Source organism: Idiotropiscis lumnitzeri, chromosome 2 (genome assembly GCF_059441095.1).
Source record: "Idiotropiscis lumnitzeri isolate Australia: NSW breed Sydney's pygmy pipehorse chromosome 2, RoL_Ilum_1.0, whole genome shotgun sequence".
In the NCBI taxonomy this organism is placed as follows: Eukaryota; Metazoa; Chordata; class Actinopteri; order Syngnathiformes; family Syngnathidae; genus Idiotropiscis; species Idiotropiscis lumnitzeri.
Genome location: NC_142392.1, coordinates 32,212,989 through 32,233,825, shown reverse-complemented (window position 1 = coordinate 32,233,825; position 20,837 = coordinate 32,212,989). Strand labels below are relative to the sequence as shown.

The 20,837-nt window shown below is 42.5% G+C and overlaps 1 protein-coding gene and 1 pseudogene across 1 annotated transcript; both read right to left on the bottom strand.

The window, feature by feature from the left end:
- Positions 1–271: 271 nt before the first annotated feature.
- Positions 272–5,212, bottom strand: LOC148342329 (uncharacterized). Its single transcript, XM_088288602.1, has 2 exons — positions 4,794–5,212; positions 272–1,955 (listed from the first exon to the last, which is right to left on the bottom strand). The coding sequence occupies exons 1-2, from the start codon at positions 4,915–4,917 to the stop codon at positions 385–387; spliced, it is 1,695 nt and encodes a 564-aa protein (XP_088144728.1). The 5' UTR covers positions 4,918–5,212; the 3' UTR covers positions 272–384.
- A 7,279-nt stretch (positions 5,213–12,491) lies between these two features.
- The window catches only part of LOC148342328 (uncharacterized), a 55,352-nt pseudogene continuing 47,006 nt past the window's right edge, over positions 12,492–20,837 (bottom strand).

The window sequence follows — 20,837 nt, the reverse complement described above, 5'->3', positions numbered from 1 at the left end:
AACTACGAGTTTAGTTTTTCACCTTTTCACACAGCGCAAGTGGAACAAGTGATTTTATTGATGATTGTCGAAGGCACCAATTTCATAAGCACCGTTTCTTCTCACACCTTTTCCATTAAGTACGATTAAAAAGACAACTGAAAAGCATAATGTTAAAAAATGTTATTCCAGGTAAAGGCAATAAATTTTATTTACATGTTTGATGTAAACACCAAAACAAATCATCATCACTCAGACAGATTGGTTCTTCTGGCACTAATCACATTGGCCTTGTGTCAATAAAAGAGCTTTGCAAAATTCAATTTCATCATATTTTATTGAAAATCACATTTACATCTGACCACAAAGAGTCGGTTCTTTCATTTTTTTTCCTTTTTTTAATCTTCAAGGATCGCTGCAATTCTCGCCAGCACAATCGTGTCTCTCAGCACTCTGTTTAGTGAAGAATTTTTTAGAACAAACGCTGCAACTGAATGGCTTGTCTCCACTGTGTGTTCTTGTGTGGTTTCGTAAACGCGACTTTTGAGAGAAACTCTTGGCACAAACTGAGCAGGAAAAAGGTTTTTCTCCACTGTGCGTTCTTGTGTGAATTATTAAATGAGACCTTCGAGAGAAACTCTTGCCACAAACTGAGCAGGAAAAAGGTTTTTCTCCACTGTGCGTTCTTGTGTGAATTATTAAATGAGACCGAGAGAAACTCTTGCCACAAACTGAGCAGGAAAAAGGTTTTTCTCCAGTGTGTGTTCTTGTGTGATCTGTTAAAATTGACTTTACATAAAAGCTTTTGCCACAAACTGAGCAGGAAAAAGATTTTTCACCACTGTGTGTTGTTGTGTGGCTTGTTAAATTAGACTTGTCAGAGAAACTCTTGCCACAAACTGAGCATGAAAAAGGTTTTTCTCCACTGTGCATTCTTGTGTGCCTTATTAAATGAGACTTTTGAGAGAAGCTTTTGCCACAAACCGAGCAAGAAAAAGGTTTTTCACCACTGTGTGTTCTTGTGTGGCTTGTTAAATTAGACTTGTAAGAGAAACTCTTGCCACAAACTGAGCATGAAATAGGTTTTTCTCCACTGTGTGTTCTTGTGTGGATTGTTAAATGAAACTTTCGAGAGAAGCTTTTGCCACAAACCGAGCAAGAAAATGGTTTTTCTCCACTGTGTGTTCTTGTGTGGATTGTTAAATGAAACTTTCGAGAGAAGCTTTTGCCACAAACCGAGCAAGAAAATGGTTTTTCTCCACTGTGTGTTCTTGTGTGCGGTTTTAAAGACAGCTTTGAAGTTAATGAGTCAGTGTGATGTGCCCTTTCACCTTTGGCTTGCCCATCATCATCATCATCATCATCATCATCGTCATGAGCGTCTGATAATGTGTCCTCATTATGTGCTTGTGATGGCCCCCAGTGGTCTTCATCACCTTCTGTTGTTGTTGTTGTTGTTGTTGGGCTGGCGCCTGGGCGGAACCTCCCAAGGTTCGCCCAGCTAGCACAATCACCTTCTGCGGCTCGGTGGAGAGGCCGTTGTGAGGGGGAGGTGCGTCGCCGAAAATCCTCTGCTGGAGGGGAATGAGTCGGGGGCACCGCAGGAGCCATAGCCAAAAGGTGGCAAGAGATAGTGGCGGCGCCCTCTCCCTGACCGGTCCTCCGGACCGAGTCGTGGGGTAATATGGGTGCCGGCAGGATACATTCGTCGTCGACGGGGGACCGCCGACTCGTCCGGGAGACCACGTAGAGGTTGTATCCTTCCTCCCGGCCTTCTGTTGTCACGTGATGACTTGAGCTGCTGCTTGGAGGCTCCGCCCCTCTCTTGTCCTCACTCTCATCCTTGTTTTCATCGTCAGTCTTTATATGGACAACGTTCACTGGTGACTTGTTGATCTCCTCCTCCTCCTCCTCCTTTTTGATGTGAGTCAAGTCTGGCTCCTCTTTCACAGAAAGGAGATCGTTTTCACTGACGTCTGCAGGACACAAAAAGACAAATTTGGTTTGGTCAAGTCAAAGCTCAGGCGGCGACTTTGTCTTATTTTGTTTCTACAGTGCTACCTTGACTTGTGCCTGCCGAACACGAATCAATGCGTGCGACCCCGATTTGGACCGGACCATGGGGGCATTTCACAGAATTACGTCCTACGATGTAAACCTCCCTTTAGCACAGACATGTCCAAAGTCCGGCCCGGGGGCCAAATGCGGCCCGGGGTCAAACTTCATCTGGCCCGCAGTCTCTGTAATAAAATTAATACATTCTGGCCCGCACATATACAGTGCTTAGTTCGCTCTCTTCTTAATTGCTGTTCCTAATTTACCCACTAGAGGCAGTACCACTCTGCGACATCACCCCGGGTGACCTTTACCCCCAATTTCTAAAATGGCGACAATAAACAAAAAAGGAAAGTTGATTGAGAGCAATATCAGTGCACAAACAAAGTACGCAATAGATATGAAGTCTTTGGCTGAAGAGTTCACACGACGCTTTCGGAATTTTGCAGCTATTGAGAAGCATATCCTCTTTTTTCATCACCTTTCTCCGTGGACACAAAGAATGTTCCAGCCCAGCTGGAGCTCATTGAGCCGCAGTGTGACCCCGAGAGCCGCAGTCGGCACCGGCAACTTTCTCTCGACAACTTTTACCGACAGATGGATAAAGGCAGGTTTCGAGAGATTCGAGAGTTTGCTAGGAAAATGCTGAGCTTGTTTGGGTCGACGTATTTGTGTGAAAAGACATTCTCGGTGATGAACTTAAATCAGAGTCGCGTGAGGACACGGCTCACAGACTCTCACCTCGCGCATCAATACCACTGCCTTTGAGCCAGACCTGGCCTTTGTGCTGCAGTCCAGATCTCAGTATCACCCGTCACATTAATGCAGGCAAGTCATTTAAATAACTGACTTAATTTTGTTTTGTTCAGTCACAAATTTAGACAAGTTGTCGGTTTTCATTCCAGAATAAAATGTTCATTCAACATTTATATTTGATGATAAGTCATATATATCAAATTAGTCCTTGCACTTGTGGATAATCATTTCTGTAATTCAAAAATTCTGTGAACAATGAACTCCCATGATGATATAATTCATGTTCAAATATTATTTGCACTCAAGACTATAATTACTTCTGTTTAAGAAAAAAAGTTAAGCAAATATTCAATTGCATGTGATGTTCATGTTTCAAATGAACCAAAATACATGTTTGATGGTTTAAATGAAAATAAAAAAGCAAATGTGAAACACAGAATCACTTGCTAAAATGTGTTTGAATATATTGTTCTTTATGTAGTTAATGTCAGCCGAGGTCGGCCCTCCCACATTTTACAACATCAAATCCGCCCCCTTTGCAAAAAGTTTGGACATCCCTGCTTTAGCAGCACAACTGTGATAAAAGAGCATTTAAAAAGGAAGCACGTTGCGGCTGATGCCCGATTTAATTCCTGACATCGTCACAGACGTTTCTGGAAGCGAGCTGAAGTTAGCACACACAATCGTGTGCGTCTGATGGAACACCTGTTGTGGGACCCGAACATATTGATGCAGGCCACTGGGGGCCATCACAACATAATGTCATTGATAAAATAGGAATCCTTCAAGCGAAATATGTTTACAATTATTTCATTTTGCATTTAGAGATAGTTTCATCGTGGGTACTTTTTGCTTTCATTATAATCTGGATCCCTAAAAGAATTAAAGGGGCCCTGGAATCAGAGTCCCTATTTATTGTATGATTTACGTTTGTTTGGTTTTTTTTTACCCAAAATGACATTTATCCTGCGAGTAAGTTCCGACATTACCCTTTTTATTTGTATAAAATTTCTGTTTTGAAATAAATTTTAAAACAAAATTACGTTTGAAGAGTAAAAGTTCTTACACATAAGCATTAAGCAACAACACTTTCACTCTGACTTTCATGTTGACATATTTGAATAATGACTGTATATTTTAAAGTTATCCAATATGTATTCAAATTAGACTAAGATACACCAAAATATGAGTTCACTGAATTATTTTGTACCTGCAATGATGCTTAACAGCCATAGGGTGTCAGTAATGAGTAACAAAGTAACACAAGACCTCCCACTGATACATCATCATTGCCATTTGGATAAATTACCAGGAACTAAATGTTCCTGGGCTTGTTAGTCGAAAAGGGGGTTGTGGCGTACTCCCTTTTTAAGCCCACAGTAAGCCAAAGATGCAGATGCATTCCTTGCAGCATGCGCTTGTTCACTGATGAGATCCGTGCAACCCTGGATGGATGCATTAAATGTATTTTAAATGTTTGGATGAGGTGAATCTACGCACATGTGCACAAAACTTGAATTACACCCGACGAAGCCAGTACAAAGTTAATAAATAAATAAATAAGACCAATACGTACTTGATTTTTTTTTTTTTTAAACTTATTTTGTGTTTTATCCACTAAAATTGATCAACCGACATTAATGTTTTCGCCGCAGTGTGCACATATTTTAGATTCAAGCAGAATTCCTTCCGTAAGGAATTGCTTGAACAAGATATAAAAAACAGAAAATGTAATATGTTAAATAATCAGTTCAAATTTTATACTGGGAAAAACATGGAGTTCACCCCCCCACTATTGGTTATTCTTTGGCAATTATTTTGTGCACTGATTTAATTTGGCATAAACAAATGTTCAGCAGACCTGCAAGGAAAAGTCAATATTTAAAAATAAAACGGCAATAACCTTGAACGCATTTCCCCAAACAACTTAATGTTGTGATGCATATTTTTAACGATAGAAAGTCGTTCTTTACAAAGCAAATGAGAGTCAGACGGGTACAAACCTGCTTTGTGTAGCACAACACGAGGCTGGTTGCAAACTTCGCCCAGCGATTGAAGATGTTGCTCGTTCTCTTCTTTTATTCCACAAAGTTCCTCTTTGTACTTGGATGTCGTTCTTTCACACATTTTTAAATGATAATTCCAAAAAATCCGCACTTGATCTCTGCTTGGCGATGAGTCATGTGCCTCTTTTCGTTAGCGGCTAGCTAGCTAGCTAGCAAGCTAAGCTAACGAGGCCGAAAAGCATCAACGCGCGAAGATGAGGTTATCGGGACACAAAGACTTAATGAATTATGTCGTCGTCCTTTAGAGTAGCACTGGACATCCTGTGAAAAAATTACAGTCAGTTCCACACTAAATCAGAAGAATTTAGCGGTGGGTGTTTTTGTTCCGGTGTTGACGGGTCGGTGGATGTGGTCGAGGCCCTTCGCAAGCTGCGCGCTTGCTTATGACGTCATGCTTTAAGCACGTATTTTTCAAATATATTTCTTTGCCTCTGTGTTTGTTTTTACCCCTGGCTGTACTGTTTTGATATATATTTTATATAATATTTTAATTCGGTTGTTGAAAAAAATTAACAAAATAACTAAATTAACGCCGCATTCGCGAGTCAGCTCCGACGTCACTTCCGCCTATTTCCCGAGAAGCCGCTGCTGGAACAGCAGTGGGACGTTTACGTTTCTCCTACCGAACTTGCAACAATACTGTGGTTAAATCGGGCTGCAAGATTGTATGGATATAATGTCTGCATATACTAGCAGTGCTTCTCAATTATTTCACACCCGCCCCTACCAAGAAGAAAAAGATTCGCGCCCCCCCCCCACCAATTTGTTTTCTGTCTTTGTAGATTGATATTAGATTGTCAATAAAATATCCCTTAACTAAGCTAAATTGACAAGAAATATAATTTTGAGAACTATTATAGTGAGGATCTCTAAACTCAGTACTCTGTTGTGCAAATATTGATGAGATGACAAATATTTGTCATGTTATTGTTGGAGTTGGGTCACCGTGGAAATAAGAAGTAGTTAGTAAATCAACCTTTAAAAGCCAAACTTACTCCAATGCGTGTTCGTTTTTTTGTGCTCAAGAAGAAAAGGGTAAAAAAAAAGACTCAACAACTGATTAGAGTTCCGATATTTAGTTTCTTCAATTTCTGGAGTTCAGGAAATAGTAAAAAGACAGACATCTGGGCGTCTTTTTCTGAATCTCACGAGAAAACTGCACTCGGGCGAGCACAGTCGAAAAATGCGCGCCATCTTTCAGCCCAGCTTCAGTTTTTAGAGGAGTTTTATATGTCAAAGGTAATGTAGGTTGAATCGGTTGTCCTCACTCCCTCCCACGGCACGGGTCCACGTCCAAGGGAAGGTCCTCCCCAGGTTAGTCATCGTCTGGATAAGTTGATTCCCGTCTGGTCCCCAAGACTGGCACGCCAAGGCTGGCCTTCTCCGGCGGGCAGTCCCTCCGTCTCTCTCTCCGCTGGCATTCTTTTGTAATCTTGTCGGTGTGTGCGCGTGTATGTGCAAGTGTATGTGCGTGTATGTGCAGGTGTATGTATATGTCTCTGTGTGTGTATGCGTATGTGCATGTGCTCCGATCTCCAATTGTTCTGTCTTTCGGAATGTGTTTCTTTTGATAGCGTCTTTGTGAGTCCTCCAGTGCCCAATTTGGTATATTTCCCTCTACAGCCCATGTGGAGAATGTGCTTCGTCGTATTTGTCCATGAAGTGCTGTGAATGTGAGGGCAGCTCATGGAAATGCTATGTGTAGAGGTTATTTTAGATTCCATTAGTTTCTTCTTATTTTCGTTGTTCAACCTCTTCGTTTGGTGGCGAATAAAAACAACTTTTTAGGCGTGAACAAACACTGATGGTCGAAGCACGGCAAAAAGACCGTGTTGCTCCTTCGCCATCATCTTTATTTCTTCTTCAACCAAAAAACACTTTCTTCTTCGTGCATAACAGTAAATAAAGAATTGCGCCCTCTAACGTTGACACATTTCACTCCACAAATCAAAATAATTACAAAAGACAAAGAAATGTATAATTTCTTGTCACAAACATACAAATGGCAAAAAACAAATATTTGCAATCATTATCCACAAAAATATAAACATTTGTGAAATGGCGCTAACATTATTGTTGTTGATGTGCGGGTCTGGCCCAGCTTCCCTCCGGACAGGTCGACAGGCAAGGCTGGAGTGGTGATATAAAAAAAACTTCTGAGACACTCTGGTGGTTGGAAAAAGATTGTATTGGTGTCAAATTAGCTGATGCCAGAAGTTCCCCCAAAAAACAACAGTTGCGCTATGTTAGAAGTAGAAATGAAGAATTATGTTACAACGTATGGAAATACAAACATAAAATGTTGTTGGGTTTCTCACCTGTTTCACATTCTTCACTTTGCCAGCTTTCTTGTTTGTCACTTTTTCCTGTTTGCTTGTGTTTTGGGTTGCGATTTTTGATTGGCTCTCTTAATCACTGAGGTCAGCGTCGATCTGGAGGAACTCGTAATGTGTGCAAAAATATACTTTATTTCTAAAGCGCATTTCACGTAGATGGGTTTAAACTTGAATTGCTGTCTGTTTTGTTTTTTCAGCGTTACCAGTTTACATTAAGTACACTAAAGTCCATCAAAGGCTATTAATTACATAAATCCTACAATAAAGCATAACTTTAACTCTATTGATGAAAGTAAAGTTTAATTTAGGCTATTAAGTAACTCAGTGTTGGGCCTTCAATGCCTTCTCTGTTGGCCGAACATAATCAATAAAAAAAAATGATCAGAATCTTCACATTGATGTCATATTATAGCTGAGCGTTGTATTTTTAGGTGAGAGTTTTGAAACCAATCAGAATTCCGCTCGCTCGTGTTGCTGGGCAGGTTTCACAATATGGGGAGCGCGCATTATTCGTTCCAAGGCCTTAAGATGCAATTGTGCGTGTCATGAAATGGTACTAAATTTATATTTGCGACTATGTTGCACCTTTACGGTCACTGAGTGTCACAGTTGTCGCGCAGGGGGTCTCGCGAGATTGCTCATGCAAGCGGGGAGTTGTTGGAGTGGTATCGCCATTAAAACGTGTTACAAGACAAGAGCCTCGTTGCCATCATTTACATGGTGTCAGAAGTGAACTCGAAACAATGGCCAAGTTTAATCCCCCGACGGGTTTCCCCTTTGATAAGCCACGAGAGTGGCCGGACTGGAAGCAGCGATTTGTGAGATTCGGGACCGCCACGAAACTCGACAGAGAAGAGGGCGCGGTGCAGGTGAGCAGCCTGATATACGCCATGGGTAGCGAGTCCGAGAACATCTACAAGTCGTTTACATTCGACGAAGATGGACACAGAAATGACTTTGACCGAGTACTCGGCAAGTTCGATGACTATTTCGTGCCACGACGGAATGTGATACATGAACGCGCATGCTTCCACCAGCGCGCACAGCGGCCGGGCGAGAAGGCGGAGACTTTCATTCGGGTGTTGTACGAGCTCTCCGAACATTGTTACTTCGGCGCGACCCGAGAGGAGAACATTCGCGACAGGATTGTCGTGGGAATATTGGACAAGGAGGTTTCACGTTAACTGCAGCTGATAAACGACCTAACGCTGGCGCGGACGATTGAGACGGTCAGGCAGTGTGAGGAGGTAACGTCCCAAATTAGCATGCCAGGAGAAGCAGCTGGGATGGTACATGAGGTGACCAATAAATTTAAAAAGCGTACCAAGCAACACTTCAAGCAGAGGGAGAGCTGTTATGGACAATGTGGAAAATGTGGGAAAGCCAAGCAAAAATAAGGATGAAATGTTTCCTGCTAAGAAATCTACATGTAACTCGTGCAACAAAGTGTGACATTGGAGCAGAGTGTGTAGGAATAAAAAAGCGGCGGTGAGTGAAGTTACAGAGCAACCGGAGCAACAGCAACCGTATTTCCTTGGGTCAGTGAGAAAAGCAAATGGGACTTCACAGCAATGGGCCGTGAAGTTGTTGCTGGGATCTACCCCAGCAGAATTTAAAATTGACACAGGGAGAGATGTGAACGTCATCTGCGAACAGACCTACCGTTCGCTCACTCCCAAAACACAATTGCAGCCTGCTGACATTCCACTTGATAGTCCAGGTGGTGAATTGCAGTGCTTAGGTCTGATCCAAAGCACAGTTACCTATAAAGGCAAAACCTACCCTCTCGCAGTTTATGTTATTCGTGGTCGCACGGTGAATAACCTCCTCAGCCGGCCAATGTCTGTGAAAATTAGAATTAGAATTAGAAATCCCTTTATTGTCATTGTACTCAAGTGTGCAACGAGATTAGAGGGCTCCCCTTTCCAGTGCAAAACAACAATAATACAGACAAATATATAAATTAGATAAATAAATAAGAGAGTGCAAAGGAATTCAGTACTGAATAGGGTATATAAAAACACATCACAATGCTGTTCTGCAAGGTAAGGGTGTTCTCGTGTGTGTGTGAGAGTTCAGAATGGAGATGGCTCTCGGAAAGAAACTGTTTCTCAGTCTGAACCTGTGCGAATACAATTAAAAGACAACGCTCAACCATATGCCGTACACACAGCGCGACGTGTTCCTCTGTCCATGCTGCAAAAGGTGAAAGAAGAGTTATAGAGGATGGAATAAAATGGCATAATAGAGAGGGTTACGCAGCCCACTGACTGGTGTGCACCCATGGTGCCAGTCCTGAAGAAAAGCACAGGAAAAGCCCGCATCTGTGTCGACCTCAAAAGGCTGAATGAGGCTGTTAAACGAGAACGATACATTTTGCCCACAGCTGATGACATCATAGCAAAACTAAGCGGAGCTACAGTCTTTTCTTCCTTGGATGCAGCCAGCGGGTTCTTCCAGATACCCCTCCATCCAGACTGCTGTAGGCTCACAACATTCATCACTCGTTTTGGCTGCTTCAACTTTAAACGTCTCCCGTTTGGAATTACAAGTACACCAGAGATCTTCCAGAGAAAGATGATGGAGACTCGACAGGGCCTTGAAGGGGTTGAGGTCTTCATGGATGACATCCTGGTGTACGGGGCTACTGAGAAGGAGCATGACGACAACTTGGAGAAGGTGATGCAACGCATCCAGACTGCTGGCCTGAAGCTCAACAAAGATAAGTGTTCAATTAAACAGGACCAGCTGCGATTTCTTGGACACCTCATCGACAGGTCTGGCATCCGGCCAGACCCAGAGAAGGTGGAAGCTATACGGCAGTTGTCACGACCAGGTGATTTGAAAGAGCTGAAGAGGATATTGGGAATGGTCAATTACCTAGGAAGGTATATTCCAAACCTCTCAACGGTGGGTCAGCCAATGCATAAGCTTATGAGGGATGATGTGGTCTGGAGGCTCAACAAGCAGCTTTTTGAGAACATTAAGGAATTGCTAACAACTGCACCGGTGCTTGCCTACTACAATGTGGGGATGCCAACTGCTGTGTCGGCTGATGCGAGCAGTTATGGACTGGGTGGTGTGTTACTGCAACTCCATGGAGATCACTGGAAACCCGTAGCTTATTGCTCCCGAAGGCTAAGCGATGCAGAATCTCGCTACGCACAGATAGAAAAGGAAGCATTGGCTGGTGTCTGGGCGTGCGAGAAGTTTGACAGATACCTTAACGGACTGGAACAGTTCAAGTTGGTAACTGATCACAAGCCGCTTGTACCTCTCATCAACAATCGAAGCTTGGATAATGTACCCTTGCGTTGCCAGCGTCTTCTCATGAGACTAATGAGATTTAACCCTATCGCAGAATATGGTCCTGGGAAAACCCTGATTGTTGCGGACGTGCTGTCACGCAGTCCGCTACCTAACGCAAACACTGTAAACGAAACGCATAGCGATGTGGCCTGTTATGTGGCTAGTGTGGTGGAAGGGGTTGGAATTTAGTTTTAAATCAATATTAGAATTGAATTTTAAACCAATATAAACTCAAATTAGCAATCTGACTCCAATTTGTGACCTTACCCAACTCTCACTCATCCAACAATATGCGCGCTCGTTCTGCAATAGAAAGGTATCAGGAAGCCGGCATTTTCACGCACGAGTGGATTTATTCCCAATACACAAAACTACTACATGCACCTGGGTCTCGGGTCCCTCTCAATACAACTCTGTACGCCTCTGTTGCCACCAGCAGACGTACTCCTCATCCGAGTTGCCCAGTAATGATTCATACTATACAATATGCAAATGGCACAGAGGCAAAGGCATCCTGGCATGATTCTATTGGCTATGTGTATCCTGCAGTTAACTTTAGCTTGCTCTCGTTGGTCTTTCTCCCCTGAAGAATCACGTGGTGGCTCCTCCTAGTTGTGCTTGTTTCATCTCGTCTTCGCCCCCTCCTTGCGGCTATCACCATCTGTCCTGAAACATTCCATTCTTGCACCTTCTCGCAACCCCTACTCTGTTCCGCTCCACCAGTCACACGCCCAGCATTCCACAGTCTCACACCCCCCACACAAAGGATGCAGCAACATACCATGAACTATGCCAGGCTCCAACTCTTACATTCCTTTAAAGGGATCCCGGCATCTACAGGCAAGTTGGAGGAAATTAGGGTAGCGACAGCCGCTGACCCCGAACTTCAATGTGTTGCAGGACTAATAGAGAGAGGATGGCCTGAGCACATCAGTAAAGGGCCAGTAGTTGCTAGAGCATATGTTCAAGTTAAATCAGAACTGTCAGTGCATGATTGCCTAATTCTGAGAGGGTGTAGGATTGTTGTGCCACGATCAATGAGAGGGGAAGTACTTCAGAAAGTTCATGAGGGACATCAAAGCCTCATCAAATGTAGACAGAGAGCGGGTTCATCCGTGTGGTGGCCCGGACTTTCATCGGAAATATGCAAGCTCGTGGCATCATGTCAAGTGTGCTACGAAATGAGAAGAACTCAACAAAAGGAGCCACTCCTATCCACACCGCTTCCGGAGCGACCTTGGAAGAGCGTAGCCATGGACATCTGTGAATTTAAACAACATAACTACCTTGTAATCTCGGATTACTACTCAAGGTTTATTGAAACATTACACCTGCCATCTACAACGAGTGCACAAATAATACAAAGTTTGAAAACCGTTTTCGCTAGATTTGGCATTCCAAGTGAGATAGTGAGCGACAATGGTCCCCAGTTTACAAGTGCTGAATTCAAGGAGTTCGCGAAGCAGCTCGACTTCCAACACTACACGTCCAGCCCTCATCATCCAAAAGGAAATGGACATGCAGAAAGAGCAGTGCAGACAGCTAAGAGGATCCTGAAGCAGGAGGACCCTGTCATGGCGCTCATGTGTCATCGAGCTACTCCCTGTTCCACGACAGGCTACAGCCCAGCTGAGCTGTGGATGGGGAGGAAAAATAGAACGACACTTCCAACACTGGAGGAGAACCTCAAACCTAAGTGGCCCAGCAGGACAGTTGTGGAGGAGTCAGATAAGAAGGAAAAGGCGAAACAGGCTCACTACTTCAACCGTCCCCATGGAGCCAGAACTTTGCCTTCTTTACGTCCAGGTGACCAAGTGCTTTCCAAATTGGATCACGAGAAGTCATGGTGTTTGCCAGCTGTGGTTTCATGCGAGAGTACAACACCTAGGTCCTTCATCATCCGGACGCCACAAGGAGCAGAACTGAGGCGGAACCGCCGTCACCTCAAACCTGGGCCAGTTCCCCAGTCAGTTCCAGCAGCGTCCGAAGACTACAAGCTGACGGACATCCACCCTGTCAACACCGGCATAGACGACAACGTTTCTGTTTGCCGGAGCGAGTCGACATCCTCGACTTCCCCACCTACTCGGGTGTTGACCCGTTCTGGACGAGTGTGAAAACCAGTCGACAGGCTTGACCTGTGAGACTGAGACTCATGGTCTTTGGGGGGGGGGGAATAAAAATGAAAATGAAAAATTGCTCATGCTGTTGGGATTTGTTTGATTGTTGCATATTTCAGGTTAACTTGATTTCTGAGAGGCATCTTTATTTTTTTTTTTGCATGTTGCAGCCCAGTTGGAGAAATTAATGCTTGCTTGATGTTATTGAAAATAACACAAATGAGGGGAGATGTCATGTAATAGTACTAAATTTGTATTTGCGACGGTGTTGCACCTTTACGGTAACTGAGTGTCACAATTGTCTCGCAGGGGGTCTCGCGAGATTGTTCATGCAAGTGGGGAGTTGTGGTGAGTGGTATCGCCATTAAAACGTGTTGCTAGACAAGAGCCTCGTTGCCATCATTTACAGTGCGGGCATCTCTTCTGTCAAAGTCAATGAGCTTTCATATTTGTTAGACAGTTGCGAAAACCAATTAGATCACGAGTTGGTTACAGTGAGCCTTCTCGCTGACCTTATGCTGAAAGGTGATGAACGCGTTTTGTGATTGGATACTCACTCGTGAGGGGGCGGCGCTATGCCGAATGAACACAACCAAAAGTCGTAATTGGCGACGGTTCGAAAATCTAAAATATATTCTTGCTTTTTTTAAAACACAATGGCCGAAGGATGGAAAAGTGTGGATTTAATTGCAGATCCACTTGCAAGGACATTTTCAAGTCGGACCTTTCAAGAGAAGCTATATCGTCCAACACTCACTCAGTGGTGCGTAAGTGTGTTTCTGGATATTATTTGTCCAGCCGATGTGTCATTGTCACGATCCATGTGTATTTGTTGCAGCTGAGTGGGCGTGCCCGACGGCGCGCTTCTTTGGGACTCGGCCGCGAGCGAGAAGCGTTCACGAGCCACACAGCTGCGACCAATGAAGTTAATGAGTCACGGACTATTTAAGCCATCGACGCGGACACACTCGCGTCGGATTATTGACCGAATTTGCTCGTGCCCATGTGCCTTCGCTACAGTCTTCGCCCAAGTTTCCCCGTGTATGGTCTTTGTAAGTTTTTGATGTGTTCTATGTTTCAGCTACGTTTCGGCTCGCTTTCTGTTCTCGCTTCGTGCATTGGATCTAACCTTACCCTTTTGTGGAAGGACTCCGTCGTTTTCGGTTTTCTTGGGTTGCAAGCTTTTTCTGTTCCTCGTTTTGATTTTCCTGGTGTGAGTTCTCTCCACCAGCGCTTTTCGTTCTCGTCTTCTGGCGACAATAATTATAGATACTAGTGATGGGTAGATGAGGCATCCTGTATCGTTTCGACACAGTGACACAATGTATTGACACTGTGTTGACACTGTGTTGCTGAATACTGACACCTGGTGGACTTGCAGGAAATATTTGACAGGGTCATCTGACACTGATCTGTCAAACTAATTTTATCCAATTCCATTGATTAGCGACGTGATCTGTTTTTATATATCCTATTTCGTATTACTTTCCATCGCACTAATTATTCTCTTATCTAATTTATATATTTAACTGAATTATTGTTGTATTGCACTGGAGAGGGGAGCTCTCTAATCTCGTTGCACACTTGAGTACAATGACAAAGGGATTTCTGATTCTGATTAGGCATTTGCTTTCACATTATTTTTACATACACGCAATTTCATAAAAAAAATCTTTGATATTCGAGACGCAGTTTATAAATTAAGAGAACATCTGTCTGAATGCCCAAGTAAAAGTGTTGTGAATGACAATGGACTCATTGTAATTAAAGATTTTTATTCAAAAGAAATTAGTTTCTCCAGCGTTTTGTTATTCAGTCTATTTCTTTTTTTGAGGCAATTTCCCCCGCATTTGAGAAGATCCTCTCACAAGGCACTGAAGAGGCCGGTGTGCACAACGCCTGTGTGGCTAATATAAATAGGTGAGGGAACGTTGCCTCCATGGACTTCCAGTATAAGAGCGGGTCTTCCGTACGTGCAACGTGTCCTGCTGACATATAGCGCTGCACCTCTGAGTGCGCATCAACAGTGACGTCTTCCATCTTGCGGATATTTAACGCAAAGTAATGCGCCAATAACTCGATGCTTGTTTTGAGCGTCCATCCTGTTGACAGATGCGCTTCCTTATGAACACAGTTTGGCGCGCGACCGCTGTGTCGACACGATTCTGGTAGTGGTCACGTGACTTTCTCAAAGCAGTACGCGCACCGACACGGGGTTTGCCCTGGAAGCTCGGCGCGCGCATCGACGTCTCTGTGTCGCTGGACCCATCACTACTTATCAATATCACCCTCCTTGTTGAGGAGAACCTCCGGGATGGGCGTGATGAGACCCTATTTGAAGCGTTCTACGGCCTTCTGGTCACACAGGTCACATGTCACCTCAAACCTGTGGAGAGAACTGGAGGAGCGGCACTTGCAAGCGAGAAGGGGTCAATTACCTCCCTTCTGAAAATGTCAGTTTTGCATAAATTATGTGTAGTAATGTCAATCAATCATTCACTTGATGCTTGAATTTGATTAGTCCAATCTTTCTCCAGTAACAATTTGAAAATCAGAACTTTGGGAGTGCAATAGGGATCCAGGTTGATCAGACCTGTCCGCCCATTGCATCCTGCGTGCCGTTAGGGCTTGCCGGTGCCCTCAATCAGGTTTCTTTCCTGTGGCCCGTCCCTTAAACATTCACTCATACCATAGATGGGCGTGAACGACAATAGGCGGATGTGAGAGAGGAGATGGGCGTGAATGACAATGCAAAGGCACGCCCCCAGTGCAAAGCAGGATCCAGTGCCCCTGTATGGGCAAACGTGGCTGCTTGCTCTGTCGTTAGAGCTTTCGCAAAGGCCGGCTTCTTGAGGAGCCGCACACAGCAGCGACACGGGAATCTGACAATGACAAGAGGGAACCTGGCGTGTTTGTGGGAGAATTTGCCCAGCTGTTTATTTCTGATACAGAAGATGATTTTGATGGATTTTTGGATGATGACTAATTAATAGTAATGTGAGTACATTGTTAAATAGTTCAATAAAATACAACCAAACTCAGTTTTGCTCCTGTTGCCTTTTTAAAAACAGCTAGCCACGCTAGCCATGCTATCTTCTGTTTTAGTGTGCATGCATGTTAACTAAGGTATTGTATCGTAGGCTGGGAGGCAGAATTTTGCTGAGCCTACACCATTACGCTATTCAGTTGATTCGGGGTGATAGTTTTAGTTTTGATGCAACACCGTGACTGCACATTGTTTGTTGATTAGTGATTTGCTCACACCGGCATTGTGTCGGCATCCCATCTGAGGGGCTGCGCGGCAGCGAGACGGCGCGGCAGACTGACAATTACTCTCGTGTTTGGTGGAGAACGTGTCCAACTGTTTATCTTGGATACAGAAGACAAGGACTTGGTGCATTTTTGGATAAGGACAACTTCAGCACGTTGTTAAAAGCTAAAATAAAATACCACAGAACTCCCGCTGCCATTTTAAAAACACGCGAGCGCGATTGAGCAGCTAGCGCGACTGCTTGGTTGCTTGGTTCTGTTTGCGGCCAATGATACCGCGCGTTCTATCTATGTATCAAATACAGAAATAGCACCCTCACCTGGGACTGCGCCCTTTGATACGGCGCGTCTTTTGGCCGTAAAAATACGGTACTCCAATGCGTGTTAGTTTTTTGTACTCAAAAAGAAAAGGGTCAAATAAAGACTCAACAACAGCTGATTATAGTTGCGATATTTTAGTTTCTTTGATTTCTGGAGTTCAGGAAATAGTACAAAGACAGATATCTGGGTGGCTTTTTCTTAATCTGACGAGAAACTATAATCAGACGAGCACAATCGAAAAATGGCGCGCTGATCTCAGCCCAGCCTCACATTTTATAGGAGGTTTTCTTTGTCAAGGGTCATGTAGGTTGAATCGGTCGTCCTTGCTCCTTCCCACGTTCCACGTCCAAGGCTGACCTTCTCAGGCAGGCGGCAGTCTCTCCGTCTCTCCTTCCCCTGTAATCTCGTCAGTGTACAGATTGTGTGGTGTATGTTTTCCCAGATCAGATTATGTTTTTGGGTGTTCTTGATCGCGTCCCGGTGACGTCCTCCCCGGCCCAACTTGATATGTTTGTATGTTCTATGGCCTATGTGCAAAATGTGTTTTGTCGTATTTGTCCATGAAGTGCTATTTGGTTTGTCATCAGTTTAACCTGAGCAGACTGAATCTGTTTCTTCTGAATGAGAGTGGATCATGAAAATACAATGTGTGCAATTTTGAGGTCTTACATTTAAACTTAGTCATACAAATTTAGCATATGAATGCATCAGTAAACACCATGACTACAATCCCAGTCAATCTTATCGATGCACTGTACTTCTACATTCATTTGAGAAATGCTTTTTGTTTAATCAATGTTGAACATATTCAGTAAATGTGAACCTGCTAAATTAAATAATTGACCTTCTGTCCCGTAAGTGTTTAAAATAATGCCAGCAATCGTAATACAATCCTTCACTATTAATTACATAACGCCTACAATAAAATATAACTTTAACTCTATTAGTGAAAGTAAAGTTTAATTTAGGCTATTAAGTAACTCAGTGGTGGGCCTTCAAGGCCTTCTCTGCTGGCCAAACATAATCAATAAAAAAAAATGATCATAATCGTTGCGTTGATGTCATATTATAGCTGAGCGTTGTATTTTTAGGTGAGTTTTGAATCCAATCGGAATTCCGCTTGCTCGTGATGCCGGGCAGGTTTCAGAATACGAGGAGCGCGCATTATTCGTTCCGAGGCCTTAAGATGCAATTGTGCGGGCATCTCTTCTGTCAAAGTCAATGAGCGTTCATATTTGTTAGACGGTTGCGATAGCCAATCAGATCACGAGTTGGTTACAGTGAGCCTTCTCGCTGGCCTTATGCTGAGGGTGATGAACGCGTTTTGTGATTGGATGCTCACTCGTGAGGGGGCGGCGCTATGCCGAATCAACACACCCGAAAGTCGTAACTGGCGACCGGTCGAAAATCTAAAATATATTCTTGCTTTTTTTAAACCACAATGGCCGAAGGAGGGAAAAGCATGGATTTAATGTTAGATCCACTTGCAAGGACATTTTCAAGTCGGACCTTTCAAGAGAAGCTATATCGTCCAACACTCACTCAGTGGTGCGTAAGTGTGTTTCTGGATATTATTTGTCCAGCCGTGGTGTCATAAATGATGGTATTTTGATGGGTATTTATTCAAGTAGGACAAAGTAGGACTTCACTGAAGGCACAGGTATGAAATGCACTGAAGTAACTTAAAAGTAAAAGTAAAAAAAAAATAAATTACGATTGTTTAAGAATGTGCAAGAAAGAACTCAATCTGATCGAAATGTTGTGCTTTGACAAATGTTGAAAATAATGACATTTTCCAGGAGGTATTTATTTCTTTGTTGTTTATTCATTCAATTCTATACTTATTTCAATATTTGAGTATTGTTTTTCTTTCAATATGTCGTATATTTTGTCTTTGAAGTGTGGGTCCTTGCTGCCTTCCGGAGAGGCAGCCGAGCAAGGCTGGATTGGTGATGGAAAAGAACTTGTTCGAAAAAGATTTTATTCTCGTCACATGCTGATGTCAAAAGAAGTCTCCCCAAAAACGTGCGAGCCCCCTCTCAGACATTCCCTTCTTATACGGAATGCCCAAATAGGACATGAATTTCTAATTTTCCCTTGTTGCATATGCATTCCCATCCCGCTAGTCTTCGGGATTTCCCTCCAAAAGTCCCCCAGAGGGAGAGCAGATGCGTCTCCCCGTTGATACGACCAGTCTACTCGTGACCACCTTAAATTACTCTCATACCCTGGAAGGTCACTGACCTGGCGAGAGAATTGCCCCCACCATAAACAATGCTCAGGCCTATTTTCTCTCAGGGCAGTATCTGGTTACATCGGAACTTCAGAACCAAGACTGGTCACTTCTGTGAGCTCCAGTCCCTTCATAGTTTCATAAAGAGAGTTACTTCCCATATCTATATAAGGCCATTTAAAAATACAGTTTTTTTTTTAAATTTCAATGTATATTTTAGATTGCTTATATAATACTACAATATTTATTCAATTATTTTAATATGCAAAATTATATCAATATTAAATTAAACCTTTTTATTTCACTCTTGAATATTTCTGAACAAATTTGTTCATTGGAATAAGTATGCAATTTAAATTATTCCATCCATTCAGCCATTTTCTGCCGCTCATCCAGGGTCGGGTTATTGAATTAATTTTTTTGTATTTTTTATAATTCAAGATTTATTTCAAGATCAGGATTCTTCTCAATGAGTTCAATATTTATAAAATGTTTCTATATTTGTTATTAATTGAATTAAGTCTGTATGTGATTTCCAATTTTACATTTTAATATTTACCTATTTCACTATATAAATAATCCAATCTATAAAAAATATAATAAAGCATGAACAAAAATATTTGGTATATTTGACAAAATTATAGTTTTTTTCCGAAGTGAGATTCTGCTTCGCAACAAACCTCAAACGCTTGATAGAGCTCAACCTAGAAAGTGTATTTTGCCAGTCAAAAATTTATTCAGAAAGCGAAATATTAAATGTATGTGAGTGGATATTTGAAGAGTTTGAGTTTTGTTCAATGGACCATACATATACGAGCCAGCCAAACACAGCGAGAAAACCAGCGCTGACTCCAGTCGCCATCAAGTTGCCAACTCCTGACATTCCAAAACCTTTGAGAGAAACTGAGACTATTTGCGTTTCTCCTTCTGGCTCTTTTTATCGTTCAACTTCGAGTTCAGTTTTTCACCTTTTCACAGCGTAATGAAGGCCAGTTGAGCAAGTGGAACAAGTGATTTTATTGATGATTGTGGAAAGCAGCGATTTCAGAAGCACCGTTTCTTCTCACAACTTTTCCATTAAGTACGATTAAAAAGACAACTGAAAAAGCATAATGTTAACAAATGTTGTTCCAGGCAAAGACAATTAATTTCATTAATAATGTTTGATATGAAAACAAAAAAAATCATCACTCAGGGACAACGGATGCAAATTAGCCATTGGCTATAATCTGGCATATTTACAGGAAACAGTTTGATTAATATGCACAGTCCCTGTATACTTTCGAAAATAAAAACAAATACAAATACGCAGACACAATGGTTCTTCTGGCACGGATCACACGCTTAATGTCAATAAAAAAGCTTTGCAAAATTCAATATCATATTTTATTTAAAATCACATTTATATCTTACCACAAAGAGTCAGTTCCTTCAGTTTTTTGTTTTCTTTTTTTTAAGCTTCAAGGATCGCTGCTTTTCTCACCAGCACAATTGTGACTCTCCGCATGCTGTTTAGTGGAGAATTTTTGAGCACAAACGCTGCAACTGAATGGCTTGTCTCCACTGTGTGTTCTTGTGTGGTTTCGTAAATGCGACTTTTGAGAGAAACTTTTTCCACAAACTGAGCAGGAAAAAGTTTTTTCACCACTGTGTATTCTTGTGTGAATTATTAAATGAGACTTTCGAGAGAAACTCTTGCCACAAACTGAGCAGGAAAAAGGTTTTTCATCACTGTGTGTTCTTCTATGGTTTGTTAAAGTTGAATTTTGAGAGAAGCTTTTGCCACAAACTGAGCAGGAAAAAGGTTTTTCGCCACTGTGCTTTCTTGTGTGACTTGTTAAATTTGATTTTAGAGAAAAGTTTTTACCACAAACCAAGCAGGAAAATGGTTTTTCTCCAGTGTGTGTTCTTGTGTGGTATTTTAAACTTGATTTTAGATAAAAGCTTTTTCCACAAACCAAGCAGGAAAATGTTTTTTCTCCAGTGTGTGTTCTTGTGTGAGTTATTAAATGAGACTTTCGAGAGCAACTCTTGCCACAAACTGAGCAAGAAAAAGGGTTTTCTCCACTGTGAGTTCTTGTGTGGATTGTTAAATCAAACTTTTGAGAGAAGCATTTTCCACAAACTGAGCAGGAAAAAGATTTTTCACCACTGTGTGTTCTTGTGTGGATTGTTAATTGAAACTTTCCAGAGAAACTCTTGCCACAAACTGAGCAGGAAAATGGTTTTTCTCCAGTGTGTGTTCTTGTGTGAATTATTAAATGAGACTTTTGAGAGAATCCTTGGCCACAAACTGAGCAGGAAAAAGGGTTTTCTCCAGTGTGTGTTCTTGTGTGGTATTTTAAATTTGATTTTAGAGAAAGGTTTTACCACAAACCAAGCAGGAAAATGT